This window comes from Budorcas taxicolor, chromosome 1, assembly GCF_023091745.1.
Source record: "Budorcas taxicolor isolate Tak-1 chromosome 1, Takin1.1, whole genome shotgun sequence".
NCBI lineage: Eukaryota > Metazoa > Chordata > Mammalia > Artiodactyla > Bovidae > Budorcas > Budorcas taxicolor.
In genome coordinates, this window is record NC_068910.1 from 132,233,032 (window position 1) to 132,249,267 (window position 16,236).

The window sequence follows — 16,236 nt, forward strand, 5'->3', positions numbered from 1 at the left end:
TCCCTGTGTCTAAAATTTAACCTTAAAAAATCAGAAATGCACCTGAAACTAACATATCATTCTGAATCGACTATACTTCAATTTTAAAAAATCAGAAAAAAGCAGATGAAACAAAATTTGTAAAATATTAACAACAGTTCTACCAATGGGGTGGGTGTTGATTACATTAATTACTTTTCTGTATGCTTGAAATGTTGCTTAATGAAAAGTAAAAGATGTGTAAATATGCATACATATGCATATATATACACATACATGAATACATATGTGGAGCGGTTATCTTTCTCACTTATCTGTGAGTCTGCAGTGATCGACTAGCTAACAAACACTTCATTTCAGCCCACTTCCAAGTGGCTCCCTCAGAAGACACAGGCCTCTCTCAGGACACTGCCAGTCCTCAGAAGAGTTCAGGTACATCTCTTTGAGAGAAGCCTTCAGAATCTGAGACCCGGTCTTTGAAATATCCAGAGAAGCAGAAAACCCTTATCTTAAAAAAATTTATTTATTTTTTGTTTTGGCTGTGCGGCATAGCATGTGGGACCTTAGTCCAACCAGCAGTCCAAATTCAACCCACACCCCCTGCATTGGAAGCACAGAATCTTAACTACTGGACCACTGGGGAAGTTCAGCCTTTCTCTTTTAAAGATGTATTGACTTTTTGCAAGAACCAAAGGTCACACAGAAACCAACCTGGTGAATACTTTGGGTGATTCAGTGGGCAACAGTGGTCTGTGTTAAAACAGGATGAGAGGATGAAGTGGAGAGAAGGGGTGTTCCATGCGCTGGCCTGGGCCCAGATAGAAGTTCCCCACAAAGAGCACTTTGCCTCCCCATCTGGGAGGAGGCAGACCTCGGCTTCCGTGTTCCCCTGAGCACACATCTGGAGACTTCTCTCCTATCTGAGCAAACTCAGCTCAGATCCCACCCCGCTCTGATCTCCTATGACCTCTTCTTTGCCCCTGGAGCCCCTACAGCCAGAAGCGGTTGCCTGGAAGGGACGAGGTACTCACTGGGGCACGATGGTGATCTGGACAAAGCAGATGAAGAGGAAGACGAGCGAGGCACATGCCACGTAGGCACCGAATCGGTCATCCACTTGCTTGGAGTACTGAGAGGACATGGACAGGGGGAGGGGGCGGAGTCACCCGGCCAGTCTGCTCCAACCCCCTTCACCCCAGACACAGCCGGGACTGTCCACTCCCAACACCTGGAAGGCCAGGTCAAGACAGCACTGGCCTCAGATCTCAAGGAATCAGTCCACTCACCACACTGTGGTGGCCGTGGGGAGGGCGGCTGAACTATGTTAAACCAGAAACTCTGCAGGCTGGGTCACCACGGGAGTGATCCATAACGATCATGGCACATGTTCCTGAGCACCACCTACACACTAGGACATGTGCCGGAGCCTGCAGGCACCACCGCACATCCTCACAAGAGCCCCAGGAAACAGGCATAGGACTGCTGCTGTTTCTGTGTCAGAGATGAGCATGCTGGGACTCAGAGAAGCCAGGTGACTTGTCAAGAGTCACAGAGTTCATCTCCAAGGTCCTAACTCCCAGCTCCCACCCCTCCCATGACATCAACCAGCTGGAAGAATGGCTGTGCTGGCAGAGAGAGGGTAGTGCATGAGTCAGTTCCATTTATGCTCGTAAGCAGACTAAGCTGCCTTCTCATAGCTTCCCCCTCCTGATCTGGTGGCCCTTACTTGGCCACAATCATGCGTTCATACGATCCCATGCTGCCCAAACACAAGGGAGACCCTGTGACGTGTAGCTGAGGCCCTGGACCTGCTCTGTCTGCTTCCGGCTCTGTCACCACCTCACTGGGTGGCCTAGGGCAAGTCACCCAACTACTCTGAGCTTTAAGAGCTCTTGAACATCCCTTCCAACTCGAATACTTTGAGGTTCCAGTGTGCCAAAGGCAGCTGATGGTCCATTTGTCATTATAATGATAATAACAATAATACGCACAGCAATATTTACTGAACATCTACCATGTGGCAGATACTGTTTCATGTGTTTTACACACATGGACTTGTTTAATCCTCACTGACACTATGAAGTAGGTATGCCGAATATCCCTTTTCCAGATAAGGAAACTGAGGCACAAAGAAATTAAGATTTACCTTTTTCCACCAAGAAAGTCTCCCTAAAAGCCCCATTTCCTGGTTAGGAGCGTCAGAGCTGGGGAAATGGAGGTGGCAAAGAGGCACTCTTTCCATGGTAAGGAAAGTGGGAAGGGAGCCAGCTTGTTGCTTCTACCCCCTCCCTGTGGTCCTGATTCTTCCTGGGGCCCCTCCTTCCCACATGGGGTGCTGTACCTTCTTCTCTAAGTCAGGCTCCCTGAAGGTCAAGAGGAACTTGCGAACATGTTCAGATCGCAGCCTGTCGATGCTCCTGGCATCAATGGCACGGCCCAGAAATTCATCCACTTCATCCTCAGGGTTCGAACTTTCCTGGGCATTCCTGGTGAGCAAGGAACCGCAGACACAAGGCAGGCTTACCACCAGGGGGCGCTACCGCCAGGGGACTGCCGGCTCCGCCCCTGTACCCAGACCCACCAGAGGGGCTGGATCAACCCTGATTAGGGGGTGGGAAGTTGAGAGTGACACCAGGCCAGCCAGAAGCCGAGGTGCTTACATGCGCAGAAAGCTGCCCCGTGGGCTGTGGGGGCTTCACTGACCATAGTGAAAATGAAAGTGTTAGTCGCTCAGTAGTGTCCAACTCTTTGCGATCCCATGGGCTGTAGCCTGACAGACTCCTCTGTCCATGGGATTCTCCAGGCAAGAATAATGGAGTGGGTTGCCACTCCCTTCTCCAGGGGATCTTCCCGAGCCAGGGATTGAAGCCAGGTCTCCTGCATTGTGGGCAGACTCTTTACCATCTGAACCACCAGGGAAGCCCCCTGACCATAAGGATTTTCTAACTCTATTGGTATATATATTATTATACGATCAATGATAAAACATGTAGCCCACCAGGCTCCTCTGGTCATGGGATTCTTCAGGCAAGAATACTGGAGTGGGTTGCCATGCCCTTCTTCAGGGGACCTTCCAGAGCCAGGGGTCGAACCTGTGTCTCTTACATCTCCTGGACTGGCAGGCGGGTTTTCTTTACCACTAGCACCACCTGGGAAGCCCATATATGTTATATATGATAATGATAGTATGAATTATCATCAAAGGTTTGTTTTTTCCCTTGCAGGTAACAATCTCTGCTCTTCACTCTTTCGCTGTACCATCATCCTGAAATCAAAGGCTGAGACCAGAAGGCAAGACCTCTGCCACAAGGCCTGGGAGCCTCCTGGCTGCTGTCGCCTGACTCTGGGGACACTATGGGAAACATGTTGCACAATCTTTTGGTGTTGAACTAAACACTCTACTTCTAGAGTGAAGCCCAGTCCTTGAGTGGGATTTCTGACAGCCCCAGAGACAGGGGAGTGGAGGAGAGAGAAGGGGATACTCCCTCGGGTTGCTGGGGTATGGCCAGGAGATGGCGGCCAATGTTTAAGGCCCTCCCCATCCTGGGAGCTGCGTGTGTGTGTGTGTGTGTGTGTGTGTAGTTGTATTTGTGCATGTGTGTGTGTGGAGTGGAGATTATAAATGGGCGATACCAAGACCCAGCCTCTCTGCGGGGGCCTGGGCTCCAGGGCTGCTGGTTTCTCAGGCGCAATGGGCTCTGTTCACTTGTGGCAAAGACTGCGTGTCCTGGGCTCATCCTCTATAGAGCAGAGAAACCGAGCTCCAGGCAGCTTGGAGACAGCCCCCAGACCGAGGAGCAGGACTGAAGGAGGGCACGTGACTCACTTGTCCTTGGGGTCTTCAAAGCCCTGAAAAAGAGGGATGGAGAGAGGAGGAGAGGAGAGTGAGAACAGAGGGGATGAAGACAGGGAGGCTGCAGCTCATCCTCTGTCCACAGTTCACCCAGAGCTTGGACACAGACAGCACTGTACTCAGCCGTCCACTCCTTCCTTCATTTGGCAAACACAGCTGGGGTTGGGACAGGCTCCATGCTAGACACTGGGGGTGCACTGTGATTTCACTTCCTCCACTGGCAAGATCCACGTATCTGAGCTCTTCCGGTCCCCACACCTGATTCCTTGTCTTTCTCCAAACCTCATGGGCTTGGTGGCATATACGTGTTACTTGCTCAGCTGAGTCTGACTCTTTGTGACCCCATGGACTGTAGCCCACCAGGCTCCTCTGTCCATGGGATTCTCCAGGCAAGGGAGCGGGTAGCCAGTCCCTTCTCCAGGGGATCTTCCTGCCCAGGGATCGAACCCATGTCTCCTGCATTGCAGGCAGACTCGTTACCATCTGAGCCACCAGGGGCTTGGTGGGTACCCTCTCAATTCTTCCACCTACTTAGATGGAAATAAGAGAAACTGCTAAGTCAGTGAGTCCCCACATGCCTGTGCACACCCATGCACACACAGCTCATGGACACTCACCTCCCACCACTGCCAAGCACACAGAGAATCTGGGAGTTCACACGTTTTGAGCTTAAGAAAATGAAACTCTGGTCACCTGAAACAGCTTTTCTGGTATCTGAGAATCTGTGTTCCTGATAGGCTGGGGGTGGCTGGGGACCCAGGAGGTGAGATACCTGTAGTCAAACCTGCCCCGCTTTGACTGCTGTTCTGAAGTTCACTCACACAGGTCAGAGGTGAGGGTGGGAGGGGGGAGGGGCCCCTATGAGTTACCAAACTCAAGGCCCTACCTAGAGTCCATCACAAAGTCCACAAAGGATAGCGGTGTGTCAGGATCTGACTGTGACGGAAGGGAGGGAGGGGCCCCTCCATGGGGAGGGGTGGGGCTCGGGAGGCAGGGCGGGAGGCATAAGCACCCAGGGCAGGCAGCTTCAGGTCGCCAGGACAAGGGCAGAGGGTGACCTCCAGTCCCTGTGATCCCGTGTGGAACATACTGCTGGGCAGACAGGGGGCTGGTAAATGTCAGGGGGCCCAAACCCCAGAGGAACACACCTCTCTTCATTCCCACTGAGGAGGGGGACTTATGTTGTTCTCCAGGAGTCAGAGCTTCCCGGCTCTGAATAAACGTGGGGCCCATGGGAACTGAGGTGTCTGTGCCTCAGGGGCCTTTGCAGCCCCTAGTGCCACATCCAAGGGCCCGACCGTGGGCTCTGAGTGCCTCCCGGGCTGCCTGATGGTGGCCTTCCCTTCTTCTTGTCCTCTGAGAACCTCCAAGCCCTCCGTCCCAGCTACAGGATCTGGCCCACCACACCGTCCCTGCTCGAGGCTGGAGGAGCCGGGGCCACTCAGGTGAGTGCCCCATCTGGGGGCAGGCGGGATTCCTCAGGGCACAAGGCCCACTCCCCACAGGCCACGGTGCAGGGCTGGCCTGCTCACCTCCACCACAGGGGCCAGCAACAGTTTTACTCAGAGGACGTCCAAGCCACGTTATGCCTATACTGGTCTCTACAGCTCAGAACTAGAGCTGAAATGTTTCTAACAAACCTGTCTCTGACTTTCTCCAGCGTTCCTTTGGTCATTTGTATGGGCTGCTGTTGGGGGCTGCGTCCGCTCTAGGCTCCCTGAGTGCCGGGTTGGAGTGGTGCGGAGACGACTGTCGGAAAACACTTTGGTGGATGAACCACAGCAAAGGGCCTCTGAGAACACAAGCCAGGGGCTCCCCTGGTGGTCCCATGGTTGAGAATCCGCCTTCCAGTGCAGAGGATGCGGGTGTGATCCCCGGTCAGGGGACTAAGATCCCACTTGCCTTGGGGAAACTAAGCCTTCCTGCCGTAACCTCAGAGCCTGCACGCTCCAGAGCCTGTAACAAGAGAAGCCCGTGCACCACGACCAAAAACCCAGGAGCCACAGCTAGAGAAAGCCTGTGCGCCCCAACAAAGAGCCCGCTTGCCACCAGGAAGCCCTGGAATGGCAAAAACAGAAAAACACAGAAGCAACCCGCAGGCCAGCGGACTCCGCCCCGGGAGGAGGGCCCTCAGATGGGCTCCTGCAATTCTGCCTCCGCACTTCTGCGTAGCAGCTCAGCCCAGGTTTCTGTCTGCTCCCCGAGTCCTCACCTTACACACTCCCCTGCCAACCTGTGTATTAATAAATAACCTTAGAGACTTTACGACACAGGCCTAAAGCAGTGCAGCTCCTCACTATGCCTAACAAGCTGGGTAAAAGATGGATCAAGATTTAAAGAAGGAAGCTTCTGACTGCTAGTTACTACCCTCTAAGTGCTCTCGGTCACTGCTTAATCTAATTCCCACCCTCCACCCCATCTTCAGTGAAAGTCCGAGAAGAAGCTCTCTTTTTGGATATCTTTCTCCAGGGTTTCTGGGCAGGTTTTAACACCCAAAGCCAATGGTATTCCAGACAGGACACTCTGGGCAGGCAGGGGCCCAGGAGATGGTACTTCGATGCTGGCCCCGTGGGTGACTCTGCCCAGCAAGGAGGCGGGTGGGGAGCCTCTTCTCTCCTCCTACAGGGGTGTCCTCAACACTTTTCTTCTGCTCACTTTCCATTTCCTCCCCTCTGGGCAAAGCAATTAACAACGCGAGGAACCTTTCCGGCAGCCAGTCTCCCCTGAGACTGTTTCCCAATTACGGCCCTTTTGCTAATTCTTCCAAGGCTTCTTGTCCTAACAATGATTAATGTGTCTGCCAAATAGGTGCTTATAGTCCAAACTGGCTCCTCTGAGACTCTGAAATAACTGAAGAGTCTACTTATACCAAACATCACTAGAGAAAAAGACTTTCCGAAGATTTTTAAACAGAGAATGGACAGCAGGCACCCTTCGTGCCTGCTGGTGGGTCTCCATCCTCACCTCTGTCCCACCGCATCGCTTTCCTCTCTGTTCTCCCAGATCTCTCTCCCCCTTACCCTCCCTGTCCTCTCTCTCCAGTCTTCCTGCTCCCCTGTGCTTCTCTTTCCTCCCACCTGCATGAGAGCTTCCCTCTTTGCATCCTGTTCTCAGTCTTCCTCCTCTCACCCTCTCTTTCGCCTCTTGGCCATGCTGGTCATGCGGTACAGAGTCTGCAGAGGATGGTTAAAGAATCAGGGTGAGAATGAGAAGGTCCAGCAATTGCTTTGCAAGGGGCCTGGAGGAAGCTGGAGTGGTGCCTGGAGCCTGGGAGGAAGTACCAGTTCCAAGTTCAAAGCCCTGAGGCTAGAGGCCAGCCCTCCTCCACTCTGTGCCTTATATTATAACCTTGAAAGTGAAGAAAGTGAAAGTGAAGTCGCTCAGTCATGTCCGACTCTTTGCGACCCCTTGGACTGTAGCCTACCAGGCTTCTCTGTCCATGGGATTCTCCAGGCAAGAATACTGAAATGGGTTGCTATTTCCTTCTCCGGGGGATCTTCCGGACCCAGGGATTGAACCTAGGTCTCTCGCATTGCAGGCAGATGCTTTAACCTCTGCGCCACCAGGGAAGCCCATATTATATTATAACCTTGGTGTCCTGTAAGTTGCCTCTTTACCGTCAAAAGTTAAAATGGTGGCCCTGACTCAATTCACTTTTTTACCTTTGTGCATTTTCGTTAAAAGTTCGTCATCTGCTACTGGCTAGCTGGCAAGGAGCAGAATGACTGGTCCCCAGACTGTCCCCTCCCTCAGACCCCTGGATCTGGCTGCCGACTCAACTGGACTCTCGGAGTCTCTGGTCACTGCAGCTGCAACGTAAACCCAGTCTGAGCCACAGATCCCAACGTGGGGATCCTAGTGTGGGTGGCATGCCACGCTTTCCTGTATCAGAATCTGTGGGAACTAAGTGGACACACACACACACACACACACACACACACCCCTTTCCCTCTCTCAGGGTGGGCAACTCCCGCCTTGGAATCAGGCTGCCGTTGAGCTGAGGAGTGTGTTCAGATGTAGAAGCTAAGCTCTCAGGAAAAAAGAAAGAAAACACTGCTGCTGAAAGCGACTTCCTGTCACCCTGCTCCCTCTTCTTCCCACCCTCTGATGTTTCCTTCTAGCCTCACTGATAGATCCCTGGCAGCACCTCCTGAATTAGCTGTCCGTGGTGTGTGCAGGGGCGGCTGAGGGGGTCTGTCCCCCGAGGCAGGCAGGGTCCCTTGAGATGGAGGCAGCGCCTCTACCACAGCCTCGGCTCACTCAGCCCGCACTCAGTCCACCTGGCCTCACAGGGAGACTGGAATTAGCAGGGTGTTTCTCAGCCCCGAGAACAAAAAGACCATCTCCTGGCACCAGCCAAAAAGCACTGGGATTTTTTCTGGGTGACTGAGCCAGAGTATATCTTTCAGCGGTCTGGGAAATGTACCAGATGCTGGAAGGTGTCTGAAAAGCTGGTGCCCACCTAACTCGCCAGGGTTCCTCAGACAGTTCCAAGAGACCCCTGGAGACTCTGGGACCCTGAGTCCAGCCTGCACCAGCAAGCTCTGACAAGGGGGTAGGGGGAAGGGGCATTGCCACTCTGCTCCAAAGTCAAATCCGGCATGCCAAGAGACGGTGGGGCCCACAGAGAAAGCCCAGGGCTGGAAGTTAGGTGCTCTGGCTCCTGGTTCCAAGTCAGGGTGAACCCCTTTCCGACATTTCCTCCTGTGGCTCCCCAGGTTCTCTTGGCCACATGAGGGGCCTGACCCAATCCCCTCACCCACAGGGGACCCCAGCCCTGGAGAGTACGGTTCACACGCTGCCCTGCCAGCTACTCACCATCCGCTTCATCTCCTTGGACACCTGGTTGCCACCCAGGTGGTTATAGAAGGGGCGCTCGGCCCCCCAGTGAGGCGGGTTGTGCCCGATGGAGTTGGTTCTCTGGCGGTTCATCTTGGCAATCATGGCCTTTTCTTCTTTCTGGGAGAGCAACAGAAAGGCATCAGCCCATGGACAGGGCCTGTCGGGCGAGCCCACGCAGAGTTTCATTCCTCCCAGTGCCTGGGCAAGTAGGAGTTACGGCAGAGGCCTCTTCCTTCTCTGCACAGCCTGAGGCCCTGAAGTACACCCAAGAAAGCATCCTAAGTCCCTCCAAACTCCCCAGACCAGCCCTGGCTGGGGGCTGTGAGCCTCAGGCGGGAGCAGCTGGACAGGATGATGAGGTTGGTCTTGTTGGAAAGCCATGGGGCGTGGGAGCATCCGTCATTGGCACAGAATGTTAGAGCCTGGGTCTGAAAGTGCCTGGGGGTGATGGAGGGAGAGGAAACCCGAGATACCAATTTCCACCCCAAAACAGGCTTGTTCTAGCACAGTGAATAGTAGAACAGGTCCTGCTGCTCAGAGGCAGCTTCGGGAGGTTTGGGTCATTAGAACGTGAGGTTCAAGGGCTGACATGCATTGTACCGATACCCAGACGGGGCCTTAGCCAGCTCTACGTGTGCCAACCACAATCTATCTGTTTATCCATCTAAACGAACTCGAGGTGGAGGGCTGCAGAGGTCCTGGGGGGACCTGGGTGGCCTTCCCCTTTTCTCCATCCCTGAGCCTAGGAAGGCAGCCGCTCAGATCAGGGAGGCAGAGGGGCGAGATACAGCCTGCTTCAGCAGACACTGCTCTGGGCTGGGGCTAGGGTTGGGGGTTGTCCCATTTCATCTTTTCTGGACCACTTGTCAAGCTAGAAGAACCAAGACCCAGAGAATGTAGGGCAGAGGGTAAGCCTTTATCCTAGGTGGGGCAGGATGAGGAGGCCTGTGGGCCCAGTGGAGAGGAAGGGTGTGGGAGGAGGGCCTGGGAGGATTTCAGTTCATTTATACTCCAGCCAAACAACAAGCAAATGCTTTAAAATGAGTCAATTAAGCCACAAGGCACTTTCCCCAAAGTACCTACACCCTCCCATCCCTCTCCCAGGTGTCTTTGGCAGGCCTGATACAGCTCCCTCAGGGACCCTCCTCAACATCCCCCACACCCCACTCCCCGTAGCCAGGATCCATGTGCTGGGCTGCCCAGAGAGGGTGGGGTACCCCCCTGATGCCCCTCCCTGGGTGGGCGCCTGCCTCAAACAATTCTGCCCACTTTGAAAAATCTACTTTTGCTGTCTCCAAGACTTTCGCTGAAATTTTCTCACAGCTTAATTTTGTCGTTAGTCTAACTCCTTAGGAAAGAAACAGGGAAGTTTTCTCTATCAAAGGGCTCTGACCAACAGATAAATTCAATTGGAAGGTTTATAAGTAAAAGGCATTTCAATCTAGGGAGAAATATAAAGTGGGTAAAATAGAAAATGCTCCCATTTGCTTTAAAAATTAAGAACATGGAACATGACACTATTAAAAAAGAACACTGAAGTCTGCTAATAATTCTGTTTTATATTTTGGCAAGTGTGGGCTGAGACAAAAGAAGGAAGAAGAAAGACTAGAAAGTGAGAGGAGGGAAGGACAGAGTATGAAGAAACAGAGATACATAAGTGCAGGCGGAAAGAGAGCAAGATCAGCCTAGTTAGGCAATGAACAAGGAACGAGCTGGAAATAAAGGGCACTGTATACCCTGGTGCCTCATGTTCATCTCATGGCATTCTGTTGCACTGTTACTAACTGATCTGAGGTCTGTGGCATTTTCGCAACAGGAGTAAAATGAAATCATCTCCTGTTCGCCATCAGCCTTTGCTAAGCCTCTGTGGCTCTCATGTTCTTCTGGAGATGCAGGAACCACAACTGCGTCGGGACTTGACTCAAGGAAAGAGTAAGAGGAGAAGGGAGTAGCAGGCCAAGAACCATTCCTCCCACAAGGAACGAAGCTCTTCCATCGTCCCCACCTCCACCGCAGGCCCCTGCCCTCGCCCAACCCCACCCAGCCCTTGGCCCCCGGACCCGCTTCTGGGTGCAGCGCAGGATGAGAAAGGTCTCGATACTGTGCTCCTTGAGGTAGGCGTTGCGCTCGCCCCCACAGCCTGGCTCCACCTCGTAGTCACCATTCAAGTAGTTGAGTGTGGCCTTGGTGATGTGGATGCGTCTAGGGTGGGGAGGCAAGCAGGGAGAGGAGGGCAGTAGATATGAATTCAGAACCCCCGCTCCTGTGCAGAACCAAACTGCCACCGCCTGAGTTATCATTCAAGTCCCAGAGCTCTGGCTCAAATGCTCACCCCTACCTGGGCCCCTCAAGGGACTGTATCCCTCCAAGTCATCAAGATGGCTCGGTGGGCCCCGCCCCAGCTCGCGTCCGACGAGACCACACCATAGCACATCGGCATCATGTTATTACAATAAAGTAACATGTCAGCCTGCCAGGAGAACACGGCCTCCAGTCTCACAAACCTGCAGAAGCCAGCGGTGGCTCTTGCTGACTATAGGATTGTGTCCAAATTCTCCAGCCTGGCATGAGCGTCCTGTTTCTCCCACTGGTTCCTAAAAGGCCATCTTGCTCTACTTCCACTCCTTGGAAGTACTGGGCTTTCCTCCACCTATGCCTGTCCCCAGCCTAGCACCTCCCCCAACCCTGCCTTCCTCATCTGTCGCCATACTGCCCCTTGTGCTGGGCCAGCACACCTTCCACCTCCGTATGTCCTGGCCATCCCCCCCAGGGTTCCTCCCCCATCTAGAAGTCTATGCTACCTCCTGCATCTCAAAACAGGCCCCCAGGTTCTGTGTAAATATTTTCTGGTGAACACTAGGTGAGCGTTGGGACGCGCTCCCTACAAACTGCCGTGTGTGGCGTCAGCGCTCAGCTACTAGAGGAATCCCACTGGTAGCTGATTCTGCCGCCCCCAGGGCCACAGCTACCAGGTCACGCCCATCCTGGCCCCTCCCACAAGACCCGCCTGGGTGGGGCCAGGCAGGACGCTGGTCACTCACTCACCCCGCCTTGCCTCCAGCCTCCATGTGGTTGGCCAGTGTGACATCGTTAGACCAGACATCGAACTGCCACTTCCTGAGGCCGAGGACACCGCAGTGCACTCTCCCGCTGTGAATTCCCACACGCATGTTCACGTTCACACCTGTCACCTCCCGGACCAGCCTGGGGATGGAGCAGGGGTAAGGCTGGGAAGAGGCCAGGCGCAGAGAGTGGGGGTGGCTGGAAGCCGTGGGGTCAGGGTGCGTGAGAAGGTGCAGGGGTCAAAGGGTCATTTCTCTCTGGGCCAGCCCAAATCCAGAGTCTCAAACTGTTCAACCTGAAGGGCAAGGGCTGAGCCCTTGATGCTCAGTGGCTATAAACTGTGAGAGCGCTGTTCCCCCTCTTGCCCACAAGGTGGCGCAGCACCTCACACTAGAATCCAGGCCCCACTGCTTTCCCCCGACAGCTAGGACACCTGAGTCAGCGCCACCCTCAGTCATCAACTAAGTTGTGTTCTGAAAATGCAAGCGCACGTTAGTGCCGATTTGAGTCAACAGGAAAGTTACAGTCACTCCAAACTCCATTCATATAATTGTCAGATTTATCCACATGGCTGCTTCTTCGACATTAGCAGGATGATGGAGAGACCCTGCCCAGGAAAGAAAGGAAGCTGGGACAGGTGCAGGGGACCAGGGGACTCCACATGCTAGAAGACAGCTCCAACCCCACCACATGCACCATGCGCGTACCCGGGGGTCCCCAGTAGATGGGTGGGCGCTCTGTAGGAGGGGGAGTCGGATGGAAGCTCTGCAGCTCTGGGTGTGTGTCTGGGGCACAGGAGAGGGAGCTGGTGCTCTGGGGGGAGGCTCACATTTGCACTTTTTAGGGGCCTGGACCCTCCCTGACTCCCTGCATATGGGCCCACTAAGCCAGCCATGGGGCTGGCAGTCTGACTTGGCCTGGTGGGCAGGACCACTATGTGGACTCCAGCTCTTGCCCCACCCTACCACCAAGAGGCTGATACCTACCACAGGGAATTCTTAGGTCACCCAGCATTTCTCCCATCCTGGGATCAACTCTGCCAATACCTTTGCTGGAGCTGTGTCTTCTGTTCACAAGACCTCTGGACACTTGTTTAGGTTAACGTCTCTCTCATTCTGCATTTTTGGCTTAACTCCAAGGCCACCTTCTTTATGAAGCCTCCCTTGGTCCTCCCAGTGGAATCAACCGCCCTATCCTGGGCCCTCTGCTGCAGTTTGCCTCTCTTACCTGATGGTGTCCACTGGGCATGCCTGGTATCAGAGAGCGGGAGTCCTGGTCTCTCTCCCTCAACAGACTCCATGCTTCTGGCCCCGTGTCTAGCCCAGGCATGCAGGGGAACTCAGAAAACACCACCGAAAGGAACCAAGCCAAACAGGATGGACCCGGCCACCTCCTGGGCCAGCTACTCTGACCTCTGACCTTGCCCACTGTGGCTTTTCTTTTGCCCCACCCAGGCTACTTCTAAAACTCACAATTATTGATCCTGGGTGCAATCTCTGATCCTCTCCCTTGACTGACTATAAGCTTGGATTGTCCATGTTGTTTAATGACTGGGGCTTCTTCTGTGGTCAGCAGTGATCAAGAACTGGCCCAAAGATCCTGCTTGCTATTGTTCCCAGGAAGGATGGATTTTCTTAAATGGGAAATTTGTGTCCGCATCCACCTGCCTAGCAGTATTACCCCGGGGAGCTACTTAGCTCCTGTGAGCCCAACCTTTCTTATCTGTGAAGAAATGGGACTGGTGACTTCTACCCTTGGCTGATTGGCTCTGAGAAGACCTAGGGGCTAGAGTGGTAGGCACTCTCACAGCACAGGGCACAGTGCGACTGCCAGCCAGTCCCCCTCTCCTGGAGGGGTGGCTGCACACCTCCTGGTGCCCTGGAGTCTGCAAAGCCCTCCCTTCTCCCAGGACAGGTCCCTGTGCGCAGAGCTTCCCAGGCTGCTACGGACAGCCCAGGAGAAGACCCAAGGCCTGCAGGTGTGGATCAACCCTCCAGGGTGGCCAGGGTCCTTGGGATGTGGCTTTGCCCCACTGTTTCCCTGCATCCACCAGTTCAACGTGAGTCAGTTACTCGGGCTGTGGGACAGCAGACCGGCAGACCCCTGGAGATGGACATGTCCTTACAGGCAGGCAGTCACCCTGGAGACAGGCACTTACGAGATGGCCTCGATCATGTCCATGCCCATCTCCACGCAGCAGTGGGCGTGGTCAGCCCTGGCTTCAGGCAGCCCTGAGACACAGTAATAACAATCTCCCAGGATCTTAATACGTAAACAGTGATTCTCCTGGAAAGCAAATTAATTTTAAAAATTAAAAATAGCAGGAAAGAGAAGTGGGAGGGAAAGAAACAGGAAGCAAACAGATTCACCCTGTGCCTGGAATAACTTGCCTTTTAGGGCAGCGAGCACAGACCCAGGACTGGCACGAAGTGAGGCCATAGCCCTGGGACAGGCTTATCGGGAGCCGTGGGGGACAGAGGACAGGCCGAACAGCCCTAGAGAAGCATTCCAGCACCTCCCACCGCCACCCAGGCTCAGGAACTCACTTTTATGGCCACAGCTGAGGCCCAAGGAGAATGCAGCTGGCTCAGTGTGGCAGCGAAGGTGGCAGACTCATCAGTATGAGAGGCCCCAAGCTGAGAGCAAGGGCCCCATCCCACTCCAGCCCTGGGGCATGCTTCGACTCTTGGCCGAAGGCTCTACTAACAGTTTTGTGACTCTCCTTTTATGAAAAACTGAAGCAGAAACAAGATTTAACTAAATCTCAGCTGACCCTCAGCCTGGAATTTTTTATCCAAGGGAGTTTTGCTAAGCCCGTGAGCACGTGTGTGCTAAGACCGCCATGAGCGGAAGCCCCCACCAGATGCAGGGTCACCCCGCAGGCTGCAATTGATGAGTAATTGGGATTGAGATGGACTGTCATTAATCACCAATTCAGAGCTGTCCCAGCCTGCATCCCAGAAGTTATTTCATGAAGCTGGGACGCTGGAACCCAAGTATTTGTGTGCCCTGGACTCTCCTTTAAGGCCCTTCCTACGCCCAAGGGCCGAGCATGTTGCCGTTCACCTTGCCCACGTTCGGTGATACAATCAGTGAGGTGCGAGGCCCCCCCGTCAATGCCCTCAGAGACCCTGGCACCGGCTCTCATCCGTGATCTGGCCTGGCATCCTGTGACTGCCCAGGGACATGTCCACATGCCAGGGGACACTGCAGTAAGTGCCCGCGATATAGGACTCTCCAAAGGCACAGAGCGTGACTCAATGCCACAAAGGCTGGGAAAGGACAGCAGAGTGTAGGCAGGGACTGATGAACCAATGTGTCCGTTGCACTCCATGTCTGGGCGGGGTTGGGGGGCGCTTCCAATCTGTCCCAACATCGGGGAGTCCTCTTTCTGGAAGTCCCAGACAGGGGTGACACACAGCTGTTTGCAGGCCAGTAGAGATTCAGACTCCCTCTCTCTTTTTTTAATCACTCTGGCTACCTTCATCAGGAAAGTGACTGTGTGGCACCGAATTTGCTCCCCCAAACACAAATTCCACAAATTCTGGGGTCTGGGCCACGGTCCCTGCAGACCTCCCCTCCTGTCTGCTGGTGGAGGGATCATTCCCTCTTGGCTGGTGACACCGTGCGAGCGCCTCTGAGTGGGTGGTCAGGGCGGACGCAGGGCGGGAGAACACGCAGCCACAGCCTGTGCAGCCCTGTTCACCAGTTCCAGTGGCCACCCCGCAGCACCCTACCCCCGGCAACCCAGATCAGGCCACCCTTCCGGCCCTGGCTTTGGCACACAGGGGCCCCAGGGCAGTGGCGGGCACAGGGGGATGGGGGGCACTCACCGCAGCCAGCTTGTCGAAGCGGGCGAAGAGCTCATTGAGGGTCATGACCAGCTCCTGGGCAGTGCACTGGGATGCCAGGCTGGTGAAACCCTCGATGTCAGCAAACAGGATGCTGGGGAGACAGGGGGGAAGACCCCTGTGAGGGAGGAAGGTCTGGGGGGGCACAGCCAGGGCTACCCTCTGCCTTAGGAGGACCGCTGGCCGGCAAGAGTCCTGGGAGCTCCAGATGGCTGCTGGGGAGGGGACAGAGAGACAGCTGACACTGGCGGCCTTTCCCAGCTGGCGGGGAAATGCCGGGTCAGCCCCTCTCTCTGAATCTCCCTGTACCCTCACCCCCGACCCAGGAGGAAAGGGAAGGCAGAGGCCTGGGAACGTGTGCTTCTGCCTGAGGCCACCCAACAGGGCAGGGGCCCCCCATCCTCAGCCACCTCTCAGGCCTGCCCCCCATCTGATTCCTGGGCAGCCCCCTCAAGGTAGCTGGGTCGGAGAGGGGTCTTTGGTTCCTCTTGTCTGGAAAGTGTTCAGGCCCTAATGGGAGCCTCACAGACGTCTCACTTCCCAACCCCATACACAAGGGAATCCCAACCCAGGCCCTCCACCCCGAGGGAGTCCTCTAGCATGGCGGTCCCCAATCTTTTTGGCACCAGGGACCGATTTCACGGAAGA

The 16,236-nt window shown here is 54.5% G+C and overlaps 1 protein-coding gene across 1 annotated transcript in view; it reads right to left on the reverse strand.

Annotated features, from left to right (window-relative positions):
• ADCY5 (adenylate cyclase 5) overlaps window positions 1-16,236 on the reverse strand; it is a 154,504-nt gene that overhangs the window by 32,227 nt on the left and 106,041 nt on the right. Inside the window, exons 4-11 of the mRNA XM_052660568.1 lie at window positions 15,571-15,682; window positions 13,896-14,023; window positions 11,720-11,878; window positions 10,735-10,876; window positions 8,651-8,791; window positions 3,806-3,828; window positions 2,321-2,465; window positions 1,011-1,108 (exon numbers count right to left, since the gene is read on the reverse strand). Of these exons, the coding sequence (XP_052516528.1) occupies window positions 1,011-1,108; window positions 2,321-2,465; window positions 3,806-3,828; window positions 8,651-8,791; window positions 10,735-10,876; window positions 11,720-11,878; window positions 13,896-14,023; window positions 15,571-15,682 (948 nt within the window). The remainder of the gene's footprint in view (window positions 1-1,010; window positions 1,109-2,320; window positions 2,466-3,805; window positions 3,829-8,650; window positions 8,792-10,734; window positions 10,877-11,719; window positions 11,879-13,895; window positions 14,024-15,570; window positions 15,683-16,236) is intronic.